We start from the raw sequence: 17,527 nt of genomic DNA on the forward strand, positions 1-17,527 counted from the left end.
AAGTAATGTTTCTTCAAGGAACAATGGCAACAGAATGCCCCTTCCTTCTGGAGTATGCAGAAGGTGTGGTAAGGGAAAACACTGGACCAACGAATGTAGATCAACAAAGGACAGACAGGGTAATCCTTTGCCTCAGTTTTCGGGAAACTCCCGGAGGGGCCTCATGCAGGCCCCATAGCAAAACCAGTTCAAACCTTTCCTGCAGCTGTAGAGGAAATGCCTGCTCTGGAGAGCGATTAAATAACCAAATGACTATTGGAATAAATCATGCTGGTCAGGATGATGAAACAGAGAGAATAGAAAATTCAGGAGAAAACATAAAGAAAATTTTTTGGCAAACTTCTATTAATGAACAGAGACCAAAATTAACGATAAAAATAAATGGTGTTTTGTTGTCTGGTCTGGTAGACACAGGTGCGGACATTACCATAATTGCACCAGAATTTTGGCATCCAGCTTGGCCTCTTCAGGAGGTAAACGTTCAATTGTTAGGAATTGGGACATTATCTGGAGTGAAACAGAGTGCAAGATGGCTGGAATGTATAGGTCCAGAAGGACAAAGAGGAAAATTAAAACCATATGTGGCTAACATAGCTATGAACCTGTGGGGTCGAGACTTGTTGCAACAATGGAATACTCAGATTAAAATCCCTCCAATCTCAGAAACAAATCATAAACTAGCACATGTTGCTGAGAGAAATATTAGAAGGCATTATTTTGAGTGGTCACCAGCCATCCATATTATACAGGAACAGGGCACAACAACTGATAATCTTCCAAAAATACCAACAGCTCTACCTTTAAAATGGTTAACAGACAAGCCTGTATGGGTTCAGCAATGGCCTTTAACAACAGAGAAACTCCAGGCTTTAGAAGAGCTGGTAGAAGAACAGTTAAATGCTCAGCATATTGAACAGTCAACCAGCCCTTGGAATTCTCCTGTATTTGTTATTAAAAAGAAATCTGGTAAATGGAGAATGGTAACAGACCTTAGAGCAATTAACAAAGTAATTCAGCCAATGGGCTCTCTACAATCTGGAATTCCTTTGCCTACTCTGTTACCAAAAGGATGGCCTCTCATAGTTATTGATTTAAAAGACTGTTTCTTTTCAATACCCTTACAAGAAAAAGACAAAGAAAGATTTGCTTTCACAGTGCCTACTTATTATAATTCTCAACCGGTTAAAAGATTTCAATGGAGGGTCCTCCCACAGGGAATGTTAAATAGCCCAACTCTGTGCCAATATTTTGTACAACAGCCATTGGAAGTGATACGTAAAAAATTTCCTAAATCTATAATTTATCATTATATGGACGATATTTTACTAGCTGACTCAAATGCAGATACTTTAGAAAGAATGTTTGAAGAAGTAAAGAAAATTTTGCCTTGCTGGGGATTACAAATTGCTCCTGAAAAGATACAAAGAGGAGATTCTATTAATTATTTAGGATATAAAATAGAGCTACAAAAAATTAGACCCCAAAAGGTGCAAATTAGGAGAGATAGACTACAGACTCTTAATGACTTTCAAAGATTATTTGGAGATATTTCTCATCTACGAACTATTGTTGGGGTAAAAAATGATGAACTGACTAATTTGTTCAAAACCGTAGAAGGTGACAAGGACTTAAATAGTCCAAGAGAATTATCACCTGAAGCTGAGAAAGAATTGGCCTTGGTAGAAAAGAAAGTACATGAAGGGCATGTGGATCGTATTGATCCAAAGCTGGATTGCATTTTAGTTATTTTACCTTCTAGGCATTCCCCTACTGGAATATTAATGCAGAGGGAAGATATTATATTGGAATGGATATTTTTACCAAATAAACCAAATAAAAAATTAAAAACTTATGGGGAAAAAATCTCTGACTTGATTTGGAAAGGAAAATTGAGACTTCGTCAATTAGCAGGAATAGACCCAGCAGAAATTGTCGTACCTTTAACTAAGGAGGACATTGAAAAATTATGGACAGAAAGTGAACCTTGGCAAAGAGCTTGCAGTAATTTTTTGGGAGAAATTAACAGCAAATATCCCAAAAGCAACAGAATTGATTTTATAAAGAGAGCTGATTGGATCTTGCCTCGAATTGTACGGCAAAAACCCATATCTGGAGTTCGTACATTTTATACAGATGCCAACAAACAAGGAAAGGCAGGTTACAAATCAGAAAATTTAAGTAAAGTGGTACAAAGTCCTTATAATTCAGTGCAAAAATCAGAATTGTATGCTATTATGCTGGTATTAATGGATTTTTCAGAACCTCTCAACATAGTAACTGACTCTCAGTATGCTGAAAGAGTGGTATTACATATTGAGACTGCAGAATTTATCCCTGATGCTTCAGAATTAACTTCACTATTTATTCAATTACAAGATACAATCAGGAAAAGGAGTCATCCTTTATATATAACTCACATCCGATCTCATACTGGTCTGCCAGGCCCTTTAGCACAAGGCAATGATGAGATTGATAAATTATTGATAGGAAATGTGCTGGAGGCCTCAGAATTTCATAAAAAACATCATGTCAATAGTAAAGGTTTAAAAAAGGATTTTTCCATAACCTGGCAACAAGCCAAAGAAATAGTAAAGAAATGTCCTACTTGTTCCTTCTATAATCAAACACCATTACCAGCAGGATGTAACCCAAAGGGTACTCAGAGGAATGAAATCTGGCAGATGGATGTGTTTCACTTTGCAGAATTTGGAAAATTGAAATATGTACACCACACCATCGATACTTTTTCAGGATTTCAATGGGCAACTGCTCTGAGTTCTGAAAAAGCTGATTCTGTAATCACTCATTTGCTAGAAGTTATGGCCATCATGGGTATACCTGCACAAATCAAAACTGACAATGCTCCATCATATGTCTCTGTTAAAATGAAACAGTTTTTTGATTATTACAAAATAAAGCATATTACAGGTATACCACATAATCCTACAGGTCAAGCAGTTATAGAAAGATCAAACAGAACTCTAAAGGATATGCTAAATAAACAGAAAGGAGTAACAAAAACCCCCAGAAATAGACTGCACAATGCTCTATTAACTTTGAATTTTCTGAATGCCGATGAGAAAGGAACAACAGCTGCAGAGAGACATTGGATAATAGAAAAAAACTACAGAATTAAATCAGCCTATATACTTTAAGGATGTGCTGACCTCAGAATGGAAACCAGGGTATGTATTACGTTGGGGACGAGGTTTTGCTTTTGTTTCTACAGGAGAAGATAAGCTGTGGGTACCATCAAAATTGATAAAGGTTCGATTTGAACAAGAGAAACCTCTTAATTAGAGGAGATGATAGTTCATCAACCAGCATGAACATCCAATTTAAACTAACTTGTACCAGTAACACATCGTTTCATTTAATCAGATAATAACTTGCCAAAAAGGAACATCCCCAAAATTAGTCTTGGGGAAAGGTTTTTGTTTTTGTCTTTTAGGAGAATGATGGTTAAGGAATTTGAAGAACACAAGACAAATGAGACAACTGAAGAAAAGGGACAAATCATCTATCCCAGGAAACAAAGTGAAATGGCGTATGGGTATATATAATCTAAAAAAATTTTTATGTCTTCCTAAATGTTTGTTTCTGCTTTTCTCTAAAGATTTAACACTATTGGTCTTCTAATAGTCCCAGTTCAATTAAAATTTAAAGCTGACTTTGGAGTTGGAGAATGGCTCTCTCCTTCTTTAAACTCAAGCATGTTGTTAAAAGGAAAATGCAAACTCCCTGTATCATGCCAGAAAGAGCAATTTTCTGCTATGGGACAGGACAAAAGCCAAATTAATTAAGGGACTATTCTATTACTAATCTCAACTCTTTGATTCTATTCTGATTCTTTAAACTTTTCTTAAAGTATAAATTTTATATCAAAATTTACAAGATTAATATATACATATACATTTTAAACTTTGTTAAGATATGAATGGTCATATAGATTACTAATTCTAAAAAAAAAAAAGGCTTCAATTAGCTGCATATATATGTCTTTGTGTTCGAGTCTCTTATCAGTTTTCTGCAGGAAATCACGGCCAGGCCTAACATCAACTGAAGTCTCCAGGAAGAAGATGGGGCCCCACAACAACAACAACAACAATTCCACGTGGACAATAATAATATCACTAAGCTGACAAACATCATCTACAGATCAGCTTTGAACTACAAGGTGCTCAGAGCAATTTTGAGATGACTAACTGAGATGATCCAGTCTCAAAGACTACTTGAATAAGGACTTGAGATAAACCCTGAACTTTGGCATTGTACACAGACTGGATAATAATGAAGGATATAGTTACCTTTCCTAGAATTTGACAATTAACCTAAAATTTTTCTTTCAGGATAAAGATAACTTCGCCCATACCCAGCAGCAAGCAATTTTAAGAATACGACGCCCATGCCGGGCGTGGTGGCGCACGCCTTTAATCCCAGCACTTGGGAGGCAGAGGCAGGCGGATCTCTGTGAGTTCGAGGCCAGCCTGGGCTACCAAGTGAGCTCCAGGAAAGGCGCAAAGCTACACAGAGAAACCCTGTCTCGAAAAAACCAAAAAAAAAAAAAAAAGAATACGACGCCCACATTCCCAAAGAGGTGGTGTGGGGCGGGTAGTTTTTTTGGTTCTTTTTAATGGGTTTTGGGTCTGGGATAATTTTCATTGTTTAGGGGGGTTGGTTATACGTTGTTGTCAAGGGTTAGGAAAAAGGCTAAGCAAAGGAGATTAGATTTAAGGTTCTTGTTTAAAAAAAAAAAAAGAAAAGAAAAAGACAATTACTAGTTTTAAATACTTTACATTATTACCAACTATTAGGACATAAAGAAATGAAAGATAGTAGTTAGACATTACAATAGAAATTACAGTCATATTAGATATGTTTTAAAAATTGAGCAGATATATTTTAGACAGGTCATCTTCAAACCCTTCAGAGATCTACCGAATATGGCATTTAAAATACTTTAATAACTTAGAAATTTTTCTTCTTTGAGACATCTCGGCTCCTGGCAGTACCAATCTACTTCAGAGAAAATATGGGCATTGAAGAAACTGCATATGGAGTTAATTTTCATTGTGGCAAAAGTTAGCCACTGGACAACAAAGTATCCTCGAATCAACAGGAAAAAATGGACAGACAGAACATGAAACAAAGGACTACCAATTCCTGCCAAAACAAGTGTGGTTATGGCTTTATCAAAAGGCATCTTCTGAGGTCAGGACAATATGGCACCATCCCTGAAGTGGCCTTCACAATCTGGAAAAGGTACAGTGTCCTTTTCTTCGAAGACAGCTGAACAGGCAGTGGGCCGATGGCTTCTGGTGTGCAATGGAACAACAACTGAAAGCTCACGCCTCTCAATAGTAGACTGGCATTTAATAGAGGGATGTGGAGAAAAAGGGGATGCTGAGATGAAGCCATATATACACAGCCAAGAAAAATGGACAGCTGAATTCAAAAACTGTCAACAATTTCCAGAATTTAAAATCCTGAATCATGACATGACATTAGTGGAATTCAGGTGTTTCTGGTACATGGACTGCTCTCACCCAATGTGAGGTTGAACTGTTGACCTTGTGTACATCCTACTTCACAAATGAGTCTGTCAGATACGCTAAGCCTATAGGCTGAAGATGATGCCCCAACACTGCGAAGAAACCTCAGGTGACTGTCCAGGCAGCTGGGTGTTTCTGTCAACTCACAAAATTTTTGGAAGTTGCTTTTGTGCACTTCCTGTTTTTATTTTTGTTAGTTAATATTATTTCCTTCTTGGGTCTCTGAGGGAGTTGAAGATTGGTTAGTTATAGTTGAAGATTAATTAGGATAGAAAGTGAATTAGATACATTTTGGACTTACTAAAATAGGATAGATAAGGGAATTATTTTCTCTGATTTGTCAAATACAAATGTACTAGACATCGTTTAGGTATTTGTTACTTGTATATATTGTATATAGTTATTGTACTTTTGTATATAGTTTTTCTTTTGTTAGTTATAACCTTTTGCCTTTTTTTTTCTTTTTATTAAAATAGAAAAGGGGAAATATGGTGATATTTTATTTGTACTGAAATGTAATTTTAATTTTATGTTAATAAATAAAGTTGCCCTGGGGTCAGAGCTATTAGAGCCATAGCAAGAGCGTGATGGTTAGAAGAGCTAGGTAGATTTCTGTGTGTTCAGGGATACAGCCAGTATTGGAGACATATGCCTTTAAGACCTGGAGGGCAGTACTTACAGGCAGTGATGAGGCAGTCATGTGGTTGGGTTTAGAACCAATGAGAAGGCAGAACAGAAAGACTATTTAAACACAGACAAACAGGAAGTAGCTCTCTCTCTCGGGGAAGCGAGGAGCACTGCAGGAGGTAAGATTTTATCTCTGAGCTCTGACCTCTCGGCTTTCTCTCTTTTACATTGGCTCTGTGTTTTTTATTTTAAAAAAGACGATTGGATACATCTACAGAAAGGAATTGATAAATGTTGTTGTTAACAAATGACTGGCAAACCTACAGCCCACTGGACCTGAATTAACCATGGCACAGTACCCTGATCCTACCTGGAGGATACCTGAAAAAACGTAACCCCACACATCAGGAAAGCACTGCAGGAAAGCAGGGAGGGGGTCCCCAGGGAATCCAGGCCCCCAAACAGCCCTGTTTTGAAGTTATCTCTATGGAACTCAGCTCCCCATTTCTCAACCCTAAGACCTAGGATGTTAAAGGGGTCGAGGTAGTCAGATATGAACAAATCCACCTCCTATGCTTGAGACTCAGAAAACAGCAGTGCACAGCTGACACAGAGCCGGGAGACCTGACAATGGTTATGGTCGGAAGCCAATTGGGAGAGTGGGAGGTGAGTTTGCAAGCACATACACTCATATACACACCCCTCTCTGTGAATGTGCATGTAGCGTCTTTCCTCTGCTGGTCCTTTTCCTGATGTGGTGTGACAGGATGCATTAGAAATGATGTCACACCAAAGGCAAGGCCGCCTAAGCCAAGCCAGGGAGCAGGGAGGAGCTGTGTGCCAGTCTTTGGAAGGATGCCTCTGATAGCACAGAACTTCAGAACTGCAAAGCAGCTTAAAGATCATGTAACAGCCAGGCAATGGTGGCACACGTTTTTAATCCCAGCATGGGAAGCAGTTCGAGGCCAGCCTGGTCTACAGAGTGAGTTCCAGGGCAGCCAGAGCTACACAGAGAAACCCTGTCTCAGACAAACAAACAAACAAACAAACAATTCAAGTAGTAATCCAAAGCTTTCTTGTACTGTTTTTCTGAGTCCGTGTCTGGCTATATAGCCCCAGGCTGGCCTCACCCTCAATAATCTTCCTGCCTCTGCAGCCTTTGTTCCTAAGCACACAGCCACGTCTGCCTGCTTACCAGGACCACAGTTATAAATGGGTGAGACTGAGGCTGTGATGTGTGGCCTCAAATATTCTTTCTCAAATATTTCCTAACTTACTTTACATCACCAACCTATTGTTTTCATTATAGTAAATCCTTTTGCTGTTTTTATTTTATTTTATTTTATTTAATTTATTTAATTATTTTGAGACCTCATCTCTGGTTGGCCTGGAATTCAATACGTAGACCAGGCTAGCTTTGGACTCACACAGATCTGCCTGCCTTTGCCTCCCTGGTTCTGGGATTAAAGGCATGTGCCAGCACACCTGGGCCTCTTGTTATCTTTTTGAGGCTGAAGCTGTCTTTTCAAATTATTATTTGCTGTTCCTGAGATATCGAGGTTTAGTTTTCTTGCATTTAGTTTTTTTTCCCCTTAAAACCAACCAACACATCCAACTACTGGTAAATAAATGAAATATACATATAGTAATGTTATACACACACACACATACACACACACACACACACACACACACACACGCACACGCACACGGTAAATGTATTATTTGCATTACCTTCAAGCATTACCTTCAAGTGTCCTTTGCCTTTTGGAATGCTAAGCTCAAGTTGGGTTAATATCTGCACGTTGTTCCATTGAGATTCCTTGAAAACTTGTAGAGCTGATGGTGTGAGTAAAAAAACGCTTTAAAAAAAGGTGAACCTTATTTTCCCTCCTAAGTAGGTAATGCATGCTGTCAGCAGCTTACTGTAAAAAGCCAAGAGCAGGCCACCTCCACCCCAGGCCTTATCTTCCTGTGCTGTCCTGGCTTACTTCCAACTTTACGATCTTCGGCCACCACCCACAGCACCAACCATTCCTTAAATTTTTTGTTTTGTTTTGTTTTTTCGAGACAGGATTTCTTTGGGTAGCTTTGCGCCTTTCCTGGAATTCACAGAGATCTGCCTGCCTCTTCCTCCTGAGTGCTGGGATTAAAGGTGTGCACCACCACCGCCCAGCTAACCATTCCTTAAATTTTTAACTGTTCATTTATTTGCATATTTATTATGTGTGCATATGTGTGGAAGTCAGAGGACAACTTGTGGGAACTGGTTCTCTTTACTACATGGGTTCCAGGTTATCAGGCTTGGTGGCAAGCGACTGTACTGGCGAGTCTTAGATAAAAAGCTTTGCCCTCAGCTTTTAAGCATGTGAGAACTAAAGTTTCTCCAAGTGCGAGGCTGAATAGTGCTTAGTTTATCAAGTGTTTTGTGCATCAGTACTTAGAACCGACCCCACAACTGGCCACGGAAAAATCAGCTTCCTGCCGTTCTGAGATTCATGATGTACAGACCTCATTTCTCCTTGGCTCCTTCAGTTTTCCTAGCTGCTGCTGCCGACAGCCTAGCTTGCTTGTTCAATAACTGATCTTACCTCCTCCGAGTCCACTGTTTTAAGATATGCCCATTAGATGAAAAACTTTGAAAAACTCACTTAATCCCTTTCCCCCCAATCCCATACCCAAATCATTCTAAGCAGAAGAAATGTCTCCTTGTTTTTAAATGCAAGCACAGAGGGACTAGGGATGCAGCTCACGTTGGTGGAGTGCTTGCCTAAATTCAGCACAGAAGGCGAGCCCATGGCCTTTCAATGTCCTTGCCGGGCACTCTGGGATGGCGACACCTTCCCTCTCTACAAAACCCAGGGCTGGAACGGAAAATCCACTTCCCTGCGTGGGATCCGAACACAGCCGAGCAGCTCCGGACGCCGGGCCCCGCCCCCGGCCCCGCCCCCGGCCCCGCCCCCGGGCCACGTGCTCCAGCAAACTCTCCTGCCGAGCTGGTCAGAGTGGGCCGCCGAGGTGACCCGAAGGTGATCCCGGGGTGGGCGGGGCGCCCGCGCTCTCGCGAGATCTCCCCGAGGAGGCGCGGAGCTGGCGAGGAGGACGCGGCGGGCGGCCCTTCCTTGGCTGCTCCGCTTGCCGTCGGCGGAGCCCGCCGAGGCCAGGTCTTCCACTTCCGCCGGCCGCTGCCAGGAGCGGAGCCCGGAGAAGTCGGCGGCCGCCCCGCAACCGCGCGTCCGCCTCCCGCCCTCGCCTTCCCTCGGAGTCCAGCCGGCCGTCCCAGGCCCCGCTCTGCCGAGCCCGCAGCCCACGCCGCGGCCGACATGAGCTTCTTGTTGTAAGTAGCCCGGCCGCGCCGGCTTTGTTCCGCCGCCCCCTGGGCCGCAGGCTCCCGAGGCCCTGGCTCTCCGTCCTCTGTGTGCTCCCGAGGCCCTGGCTCCCCGTCCTCCGTGTGCTCCCGAGGCCCTGGCTCTCCGTCCTCCGTGTGCTCCCGAGGCCCTGGCTCTCCGTCCTCCGTGTGCTCCCGAGGCCCTGGCTCTCCGTCCTCCGTGTGCTGCCCGGCCCTGGCTCCTCGTCCTCCGTGTGCTGCCCGGCCCTGGCTCCTCGTCCTCCGTGTGCTGCCCGGTCCTGCCTCCCCGTCCTCCGTGTGCTCCCGAGGCCCTGGCTCTCCGTCCTCCGTGTGCTCCCGAGGCTCTGGCTCTCCGTCCTCCGTGTGCTCCCGAGGCTCTGGCTCTCCGTCCTCCGTGTGCTGCCCGGCCCTGCCTCCCCGTCCTCCCCGTCCTCCGTGTGCTCCCGAGGCCCTGGCTCCCCGTCCTCCGTGTGCTGCCCGGCCCTGCCTCCCCATTCTCGGTGTGCTGCCCGGCCCTGGCTCCCCATTCTCCGTGTGCTGCCCGGCCCTGCCTCCCCGTCCTCCCCGTTCTCCGTGTGCTGCCCGGCCCTGGCTCCCCGTCCTCCCCGTTCTTCGTGTGCTGCCCGGCCCTGGCTCCTCGTCCTCCGTGTGCTGCCCGGTCCTGCCTCCCCGTCCTCCGTGTGCTCCCGAGGCCCTGGCTCCCCGTCCTCCGTGTGCTGCCCGGCCCTGCCTCTCTGTCCTCCCCTCGGTGTGCTGCCCGGTCCTGCCTCCCCGTCCTCCCCGTCCTCCGTGTGCTGCCCGGCCCTGCCTCTCCGTCCTCCCCTCGGTGTGCTGCCCGGCCCTGCCTCCCCATTCTCGGTGTGCTGCCCCGCCCTGCGTCCCCGTCCTCCGTGTGTCTATGAGTGTATGTGCTTGCAAACTCACCTCCCACTCTCCCGATTGGCTTCCCACCATAACCATTGTCAGGTCTCCCGGCTCTGTGTCAGCTGTCCAATGCTGTTTTCTGAGTCTCAAGCATAGAAGATGGATTTGTTCATATCTGACTACCCCCGACCCCTTTAACATCCTAGCTAGGTCTTAGGGTTGAGAAATGGGGAGCTGAGTTTCATAGAGATAACTTCAAAACAGGGCTGTTTGGGGGCCTGGATTCCCTGGGTACACCCTGGGGACCCCCTCCCCACTTTCCTGCAGTGCTTTCCTGATGTGTGGGGTTACGTTTTTTCAGGTATCCTCCAGGTAGGATCAGGGTACTGTGCCATGGTTCATTCAGGTCCAGTGGGCTGTAGGTTTGCCAGTCAGTTGTTAACATCGGCTTTAGTGTTACCTTTAGCGCTGGTCATTATTTTACATACCGTTTATTTCAGACGAATTTGAGGTGAAGTGGAGGTTGGGGCAGAAAAGTGGGACAGCAAGACTAGGGTTTGGGGTTACACCTGAAGAGTAACTCTTTTGAAAGCGTTCCTATTTTTCACCCAGGTGTTTAGAAAACAGAAATAAAAAGAAGCCCTTCAGGGTTGTAATCCACTTCATACACCCCTTTATGTTGTGGGGCAAACAACATTTAGCAATTCCTTTCTGTTCAGATTTCTCTTTTCCCACCCCCATAAGTTTTAGTCATTACATTGGTGTCTGAATCCTGAGTATTCACCCTTATTTTCACATCTCATATATAGGGTATCATTTGTTTTTAGGGTGTTTAGGCAATGCAGAACATGGAAAGCTCCATGAACAGATTTTTCTCCTAGGCACAGTGTCTGGCTTGTGTCAATTTGCCTGACAAATTTGAACTTGTAAATTTATTCTAGGGCTGATTCTGAGTTTGTCATTAGTAATTAAGAGAAATTGGATGGCTTATACAATCCATCATTTCATATTTTACCTTTAATCAATATACCCAAGCAACTCTCATGTTGAATGCAATTTTGCATTGCTTACAGTCTGTTCTCAAGAATTTAAATGGGATGGTTGCTGCTGACAGGCTTGTGTCTTTTGGAATCATAAGCTGAAGTGGTTGAAGTGTAGGAGGGCCATATTTGGCTGGAACTTGGTGATGAGAAAGGTTCTAGTGCTGTTTTGTGAATACAAATAAAATACTGTCCTGTTTTTATGTGGCTCAGTATTAGGTGCAGATATATGGCAGGTTAGTTCATTTTTTTTTTTCCCTGATGAACATTAGCTATATAAGACAATATTGCTGTAACTAATATGGTCATGTAGAGAGTTTGTACTATTTGGGGAACAGTTTTTTAGCAAGGTCACAAATAGAAGCTAATACACTCTCAACAGGTTTTGTCCATGGGTTTAACAGTCCAGAAAAGTCAATCTAGAGAGAGCCAGGCATGATGTCACACATTTAATCCCAGCACTTAGGCAGAGTCAGGTGGATCTGTGAGTTCAAGGTAAGCCTGGTCTACTTAGAGAGTCCCAGGCCAGCCAGGGCGAATAGTGAGACCCTGTCTAAAAAACAAATAAAAATTTTAATCTGACAATTTTTATTTTATAGTTTCTTGAGCATTATTTATGAACCAACAGTGGAAGCAGAAAAAGAAAGCAAAAAATTACGGAGTTAAGTACAGCTCCTCTGGTTCTTGGAGCCCTCTTGGGAAAGAGCTACTGTGAGTAGATAAGGCAGAGGAAATAGGACAGTGAGAGATAGGGTTAGAACATGATGAGTCGTGTCTGAGAAGGAAAGCTCTGTTGATTAGAAAGAAGCCCTACAACTTTCACTGTGCTCTAGCAGTATCGTTTATGCGAGACAGACAAGCTTCCTGTGCAGCGGAGTGTGTGTTTCGGTCAGTGACCACAGTGATAAATGTCAGGAGATCATTTAGTGTGGAAGGAAGAGAGCAGAAGTGTGGAGGAACAGAAAAGGCAGGGGAGGGGCTGTTGGATAGGAGCGGGCGGCAGTCAAGGGTGGCCCTGGTGCGTGCACAAACGCTCGGGACACATTTTCCTTGCATTCTGTGAAAGGCTGGCCTGCAGCTGCGGTTGTGCTGCACACTGGCCTCTGCATGTCTGCAGATGAAACTGAATCCCTAGATAGTGATGAGAAACTCAAGTTAGCCTTGTAGAGTCAAATTCTTAACTACTTCTTCAGTTGTGTGGAGGGTATGAATACTCCAGAGACAGTAGGTGACATATCAAAGTCATCATGAAGTCCCAAAGCATAGGAAGCAATTTGTTCTAAGTAGTTTTCAGGAAAAAAGTTCGGTGATATCTAGTGAAAGGTGAATAAGAGTTCTCTAAGAAAGAAAGAGGCAATGGTACATTTTGCCTTGGGAAATGGGAAATTGCTTGTGAACTGTCCATTTTGAAGTATGTACAAGAAAGTCTAGAATTTTGAAGTGATTAGATGGGCTCTTCTCAGTAATAGCCTCTTCCTTATTTTACTGAAGGAACAAAAATCATAGTAACCAGTTTAGGATTGCTGGCCCAGTATTTGGAACACAGGTCTCTTAGTTTATTTCTCTTGATATTTTATGTATGAAATTTAGGATAAAAGTGATTCTTGGTAATAATCAAAAAGTATATTGAATGTTCTTTATTTCTAGCACTTTAAAATTCCTTTGAGAAATAATGAAAAAAAGTATAATTTCCTTATGTAAATTAGGAGTTTAAACAAATGCAATTAACTGTAGCAAAAGGTAGTTTAGGGATGTGAATGAAATGGTTTGGGAATGGAAGGAAGAAAGGAAGAAAATATATATTATTATTCTGGTCACCTTTCATTTTTCTTTTGCAGTAGTAAAAATACAGGAAAAGAGATCAACATTTTACCTAAATTCATGTGTCGTTCTCCTTTATTCTTGCCCTTTTTTTCTGTGCCCCCCCATCATTATTTCTTGTTTTTAAAGAAATGATTCTTTTTAGTACTTTACAGTTTTCTTTTCTTTTCTTTTTTTTTTTTTTTTCCCCCCGGAGCTGAGGACCGAACCCAGGGCCTTGTGCTTGCTAGGCAAGTGCTCTACCACTGAGCTAAATCCCCAACCCCTACTTTACAGTTTTCATCTGTAACAGAAGTTAATAGTAAAATTGTAACTTGGTGACTGTTTACTGTGAGCCAGGAATTGAGTACTTCTTAGGTTTGCTTATTTTGATTTTATGATATGAGTGTTTTGCTTGCATTTATATGTGTGAACCATGTGCTTGCATTGCCTGTGGGGGCCAGATGAGGGCATTGAATCTACAGAAACTGGAGTGCCACGTGATTACTGTGACCTGAACCTGGGTTCTCTGGGAGATCTGTAAGTGCACTAGCCATTTCTTCTGAGTACTCAGTGCTTTAGAGACCTCAGTTAAATAACTAGCAGGAATCTCACTTTTTAGATAGGGAAACTGGCACAGGAAAGTCATGTAGCCAATGAATGGTATAGCTAATTTGAGTCTTGAAAGTCTCTAGGCATATGATCTTATGCTGCCTTGACTGTAATTAATACAACCTCCCCCACCCTGGTGCTGGCTAGGGCTCCTGTTGGCTAGGAAGGTGTTCTGTCAGCGATTAAATCCTCAGCCCGTATATACATATATTTTTTTTCAAGTTGAGTCTGTTTTTCAGATTTCGCAGGTACCATGCTTGTACTGGTAGAATCCTTTTTTTAATTTTTTTTTTTTTTTAAAGATTTATTTATTTATAGTGTATACAGCATATATGCCTGCAGGCCAGCAGAGGGCACCAGATCTCATTACAGATGGTTGTGAGCCACCATGTGGGTGCTGGAAATTGAACTCGGGACCTCCAGAAGAGCAGTCGGTGCTCTTAACCTCTGAGCCATCTCTCCTGCCCCAACTTTTTTAATTTTTAAAGTGATTTATTTTTATTTTGTGTGCATTAGTGGTCTGCCTGCATGTGTGTCTCTGGGGTCCTTGGAACTGGAATTACAGACAGTTGTGAGCTGCCATGTGCGTGCTGGGAATTGAACTCAGGTCCTCTGGAAGAACAGCCAGTGCTCTTAACTGCTGAGCCATCTCTCCAGTCCCCAAAATAACTTTAAATTTGTATCAATATACTATATTCCCTTAAGTGATAACAAACATCCATAACCCACCAATTAACCAAAAGCCTCCCACACCCCTCTTAGGAATGTGGACATCACGTTCTTCCAACTGCTTCCTGCTGTCTGTGGATGAAGTATCTTTAGGGTCCTAGAGAGAAAATTTGAGATGATGGCCAAATCCTGGGAAGACCAGCTGTAACCTTTGTTAAATACCACCTATCAAGATTCAGGAGGTCTCCCCTGATCAGACCTGATCCATATTATTCCTGAAGGAATCCATAACCTCTCATCTCCTCTGGCAACAAAAGCAAAAACTCTTCTCCAAAGCATTTTGGATTTCCATTTGACAAAATTTTTTTTTCTTTACTTTTTAAAAGTTAATGCATTCCTAAAGTATATAGGCTGATTTATTTCAACAGTCCCTTTCAATTCCAGATCTCTGCAGCTGTCCTTTGCTTTTCAACAATCAAAAAATATACCTGTATGTTAAATGCTATATACCTGTATGTTAAATGCTATGCTACTTGTCTCTCTCTTGTTTAGTTCTAATTGTATAAGCTAAAAACAGAAATCTTAGCACATACCATATTTACTGTTCTCTCTCCCCTCCATTCCCCCTTTCTTGCTTATTTATTTATTTTTTTTTTGAGACAGGGTTTTTTCTGTGTAGCCCTGGCTCACCTGGAACTCACTATGTAGACCAGGCTGGTCTCAAACTCACAGAGATCCACCACCACTCTCAGCCTCTTTCTTTTTGAGGCAAAGTCTCATGGATTCCAGATTGACTTTGAACTGGCTACATAGCAAGAATCTGGCCTTCTGCTTCCCCTCCCAAATTCTGGGATGACAAGCCGTAGCAATACTTTTGTATTCTTCCAGCTCTCTAACCCTTAGCAACTACAGCTTATTCTGCATATGAATTTGCCTATTTTGGGCATTCCATGTAAGTGGAGTCATTCAATATGCAATACCAAATATTGTGTGTCTTGTATGTAAGTTCTTTTCATTTTGTACAATATTTTCAAGAGTTATCATTTTTTTTGTATTATGTATTTAGTACATTATTCTTTATGGTTAGATACTATTATATGGATGACCTGCTTTTACTTACCCATTTATCAATTGATGGATATTGGTTATTTCTACTATTTTGTCTGTTACGAATAATGCTACTGTGGACGTATGTCCACATTTTAATGAGAACATATATGGTCAGGTCTCTTGGGAAATACTCATTTTTCCCCATCCCCAGCTGGTGATGATTGATCATTTACTGTCACTAGTTGACAGAATGTCATAGATTTGGAATCATACTGTATCAGACCAGAGTATTTCACTGAGTAGTATTTAAGCCTTCATGACTTGGTAGCTGATTTTGTCACTGTTCCATTGTAGATAGTTCATGGCTGTTTATTTACTGATTGAGTTAAGGTCTCACTGTATAGCCTGACTGGAACTCGGAGACCTGCCTGCTTTCAGTCTTCTGAGTGCTGAGATTAAAAAAGGCTACACCACATTTTAAGAACTTCTTGTACATGTTGGTTTCACATCTTCTGTTATACTATATGTAATTGGTAAATATTTGTTTGCAAGTCGGTAGTTTCTCTTTTCTCTATATTGTCTTAAACAGAACAAATTTTAATTTTCTTAATTTAACTGTCAGTTTTCTTTTGTGATGGCTTTGCATCTAGAAAGGTAGATTCAAAGTTGCAGAGATTTTTCTCTTATTTTTTTTCCCTAGAAGTCCCCCTCTCCCACCCCCCAACAGTGTTTCTCTGTGTAGCCCTGGCTGTCCTGGAACTCAGTTCTGTAGACCAGGCTGGCTTTGAACTCACAGAGATCTATCTGCCTGCCTCTGCCTCCTGAGTGCTGGGATTAAAGGTGTGCGCCACTGCCGCCCAGCTAAAAGTCTTAGGGTATTGTGTTACACATTACATCTGTGATCCAACTCAAATTACTTTTTGTATAAAGTGTTGAATTTGTCTCCATTTATGGTTCTGCATATGGATTTCTCATTGTTTTGACATCATTTCCTGAAAAGATCACTCTTCCTTCATTGAATTTTATTTCTTTGTCAAAGATCAGTTGTCTACATTTATGTCAGCTTTGTGCCTTTAAAAGTAGCTTTATTTAGATATAAGCACATACTTCACAAATTACATATTTCAAACATGATTTGGTGTATTGGTATTTTCCCAAGGTTGTGCAATTATAATCATTATCAACCTTATTAAAAAGCTGAATCCCCCCACCACTGGCTACTGACAGTATTTGTTGACCTGACTGAATGTTAAAGGAGAGTTTAATCCCTTATGTACTTTTAGCATAGCCAAGCTAGGAAACAGCTTGGTGATTTGTTAGGAAGCTAGGCATAATCTTTCTGTTCAACTTAAAGCCCTCTCCTTTAAAAATTGCCTTTTTCATGAAGGCACTAGTGTCCTTGTTACTCCTAAAGTTCCTAAAGACATTGGATGTATTTAATGCATGTGCACATACTGGTGGATGCACCTATGAGTGGAAACCAGTGGTTGACTTTGGGTGTGTTCCTTATCGTGTTACTCAGTTTCTTTAGTTATTAGTTGTTTAATTCTTTCATGGTATTGGTTTTCTTGGAATAGTTGGTGATGTAAGGGTTGTTTGCTAATTTGTGTTTGATAATTTTGATGGTTTGTTTTCTGTTTAGTGGGTGCAGTTTTTGATTATAGGAGCTTTCCTTTGATACTAAGTAGGAGAATGAAAAAATATCCCTCTGCCCGCCCTGCGTGTGTGTGTGGGTGTGTACCAATAGATGATTGCTTGATTGCTAGGGTACACTTACCTGTTGGGCAGGTAATCCAGACTGCTCTCAGGCTTAGCCTATTGCTGTGCACTTGTTGCCCCTTCCTTGCTTCTCAGGAAAAGGCTGGAAGAGGTCAATTGCAGAGAGATTGTTCATTTCCTGTATAATCTACTGAAAACCCCACAGTGCCTCTCCTGTAATTCATGTTTTTAATTTGGACCACAGT

The 17,527-nt window shown here is 42.0% G+C and overlaps 1 protein-coding gene across 1 annotated transcript in view; it reads left to right on the plus strand.

Moving 5' to 3' along the window:
- The first annotated feature begins 9,163 nt into the window (after window positions 1–9,163).
- The window catches only part of Mob1b (MOB kinase activator 1B), a 39,314-nt gene continuing 30,950 nt past the window's right edge, over window positions 9,164–17,527 (plus strand). Inside the window, exon 1 of the mRNA XM_028889262.2 lies at window positions 9,164–9,516. Within this exon, the coding sequence (XP_028745095.1) occupies window positions 9,503–9,516 (14 nt within the window). The 5' untranslated portion in view covers window positions 9,164–9,502. The remainder of the gene's footprint in view (window positions 9,517–17,527) is intronic.

Source organism: Peromyscus leucopus, chromosome 10 (assembly GCF_004664715.2).
Source record: "Peromyscus leucopus breed LL Stock chromosome 10, UCI_PerLeu_2.1, whole genome shotgun sequence".
Classification (NCBI taxonomy): Eukaryota; Metazoa; Chordata; class Mammalia; order Rodentia; family Cricetidae; genus Peromyscus; species Peromyscus leucopus.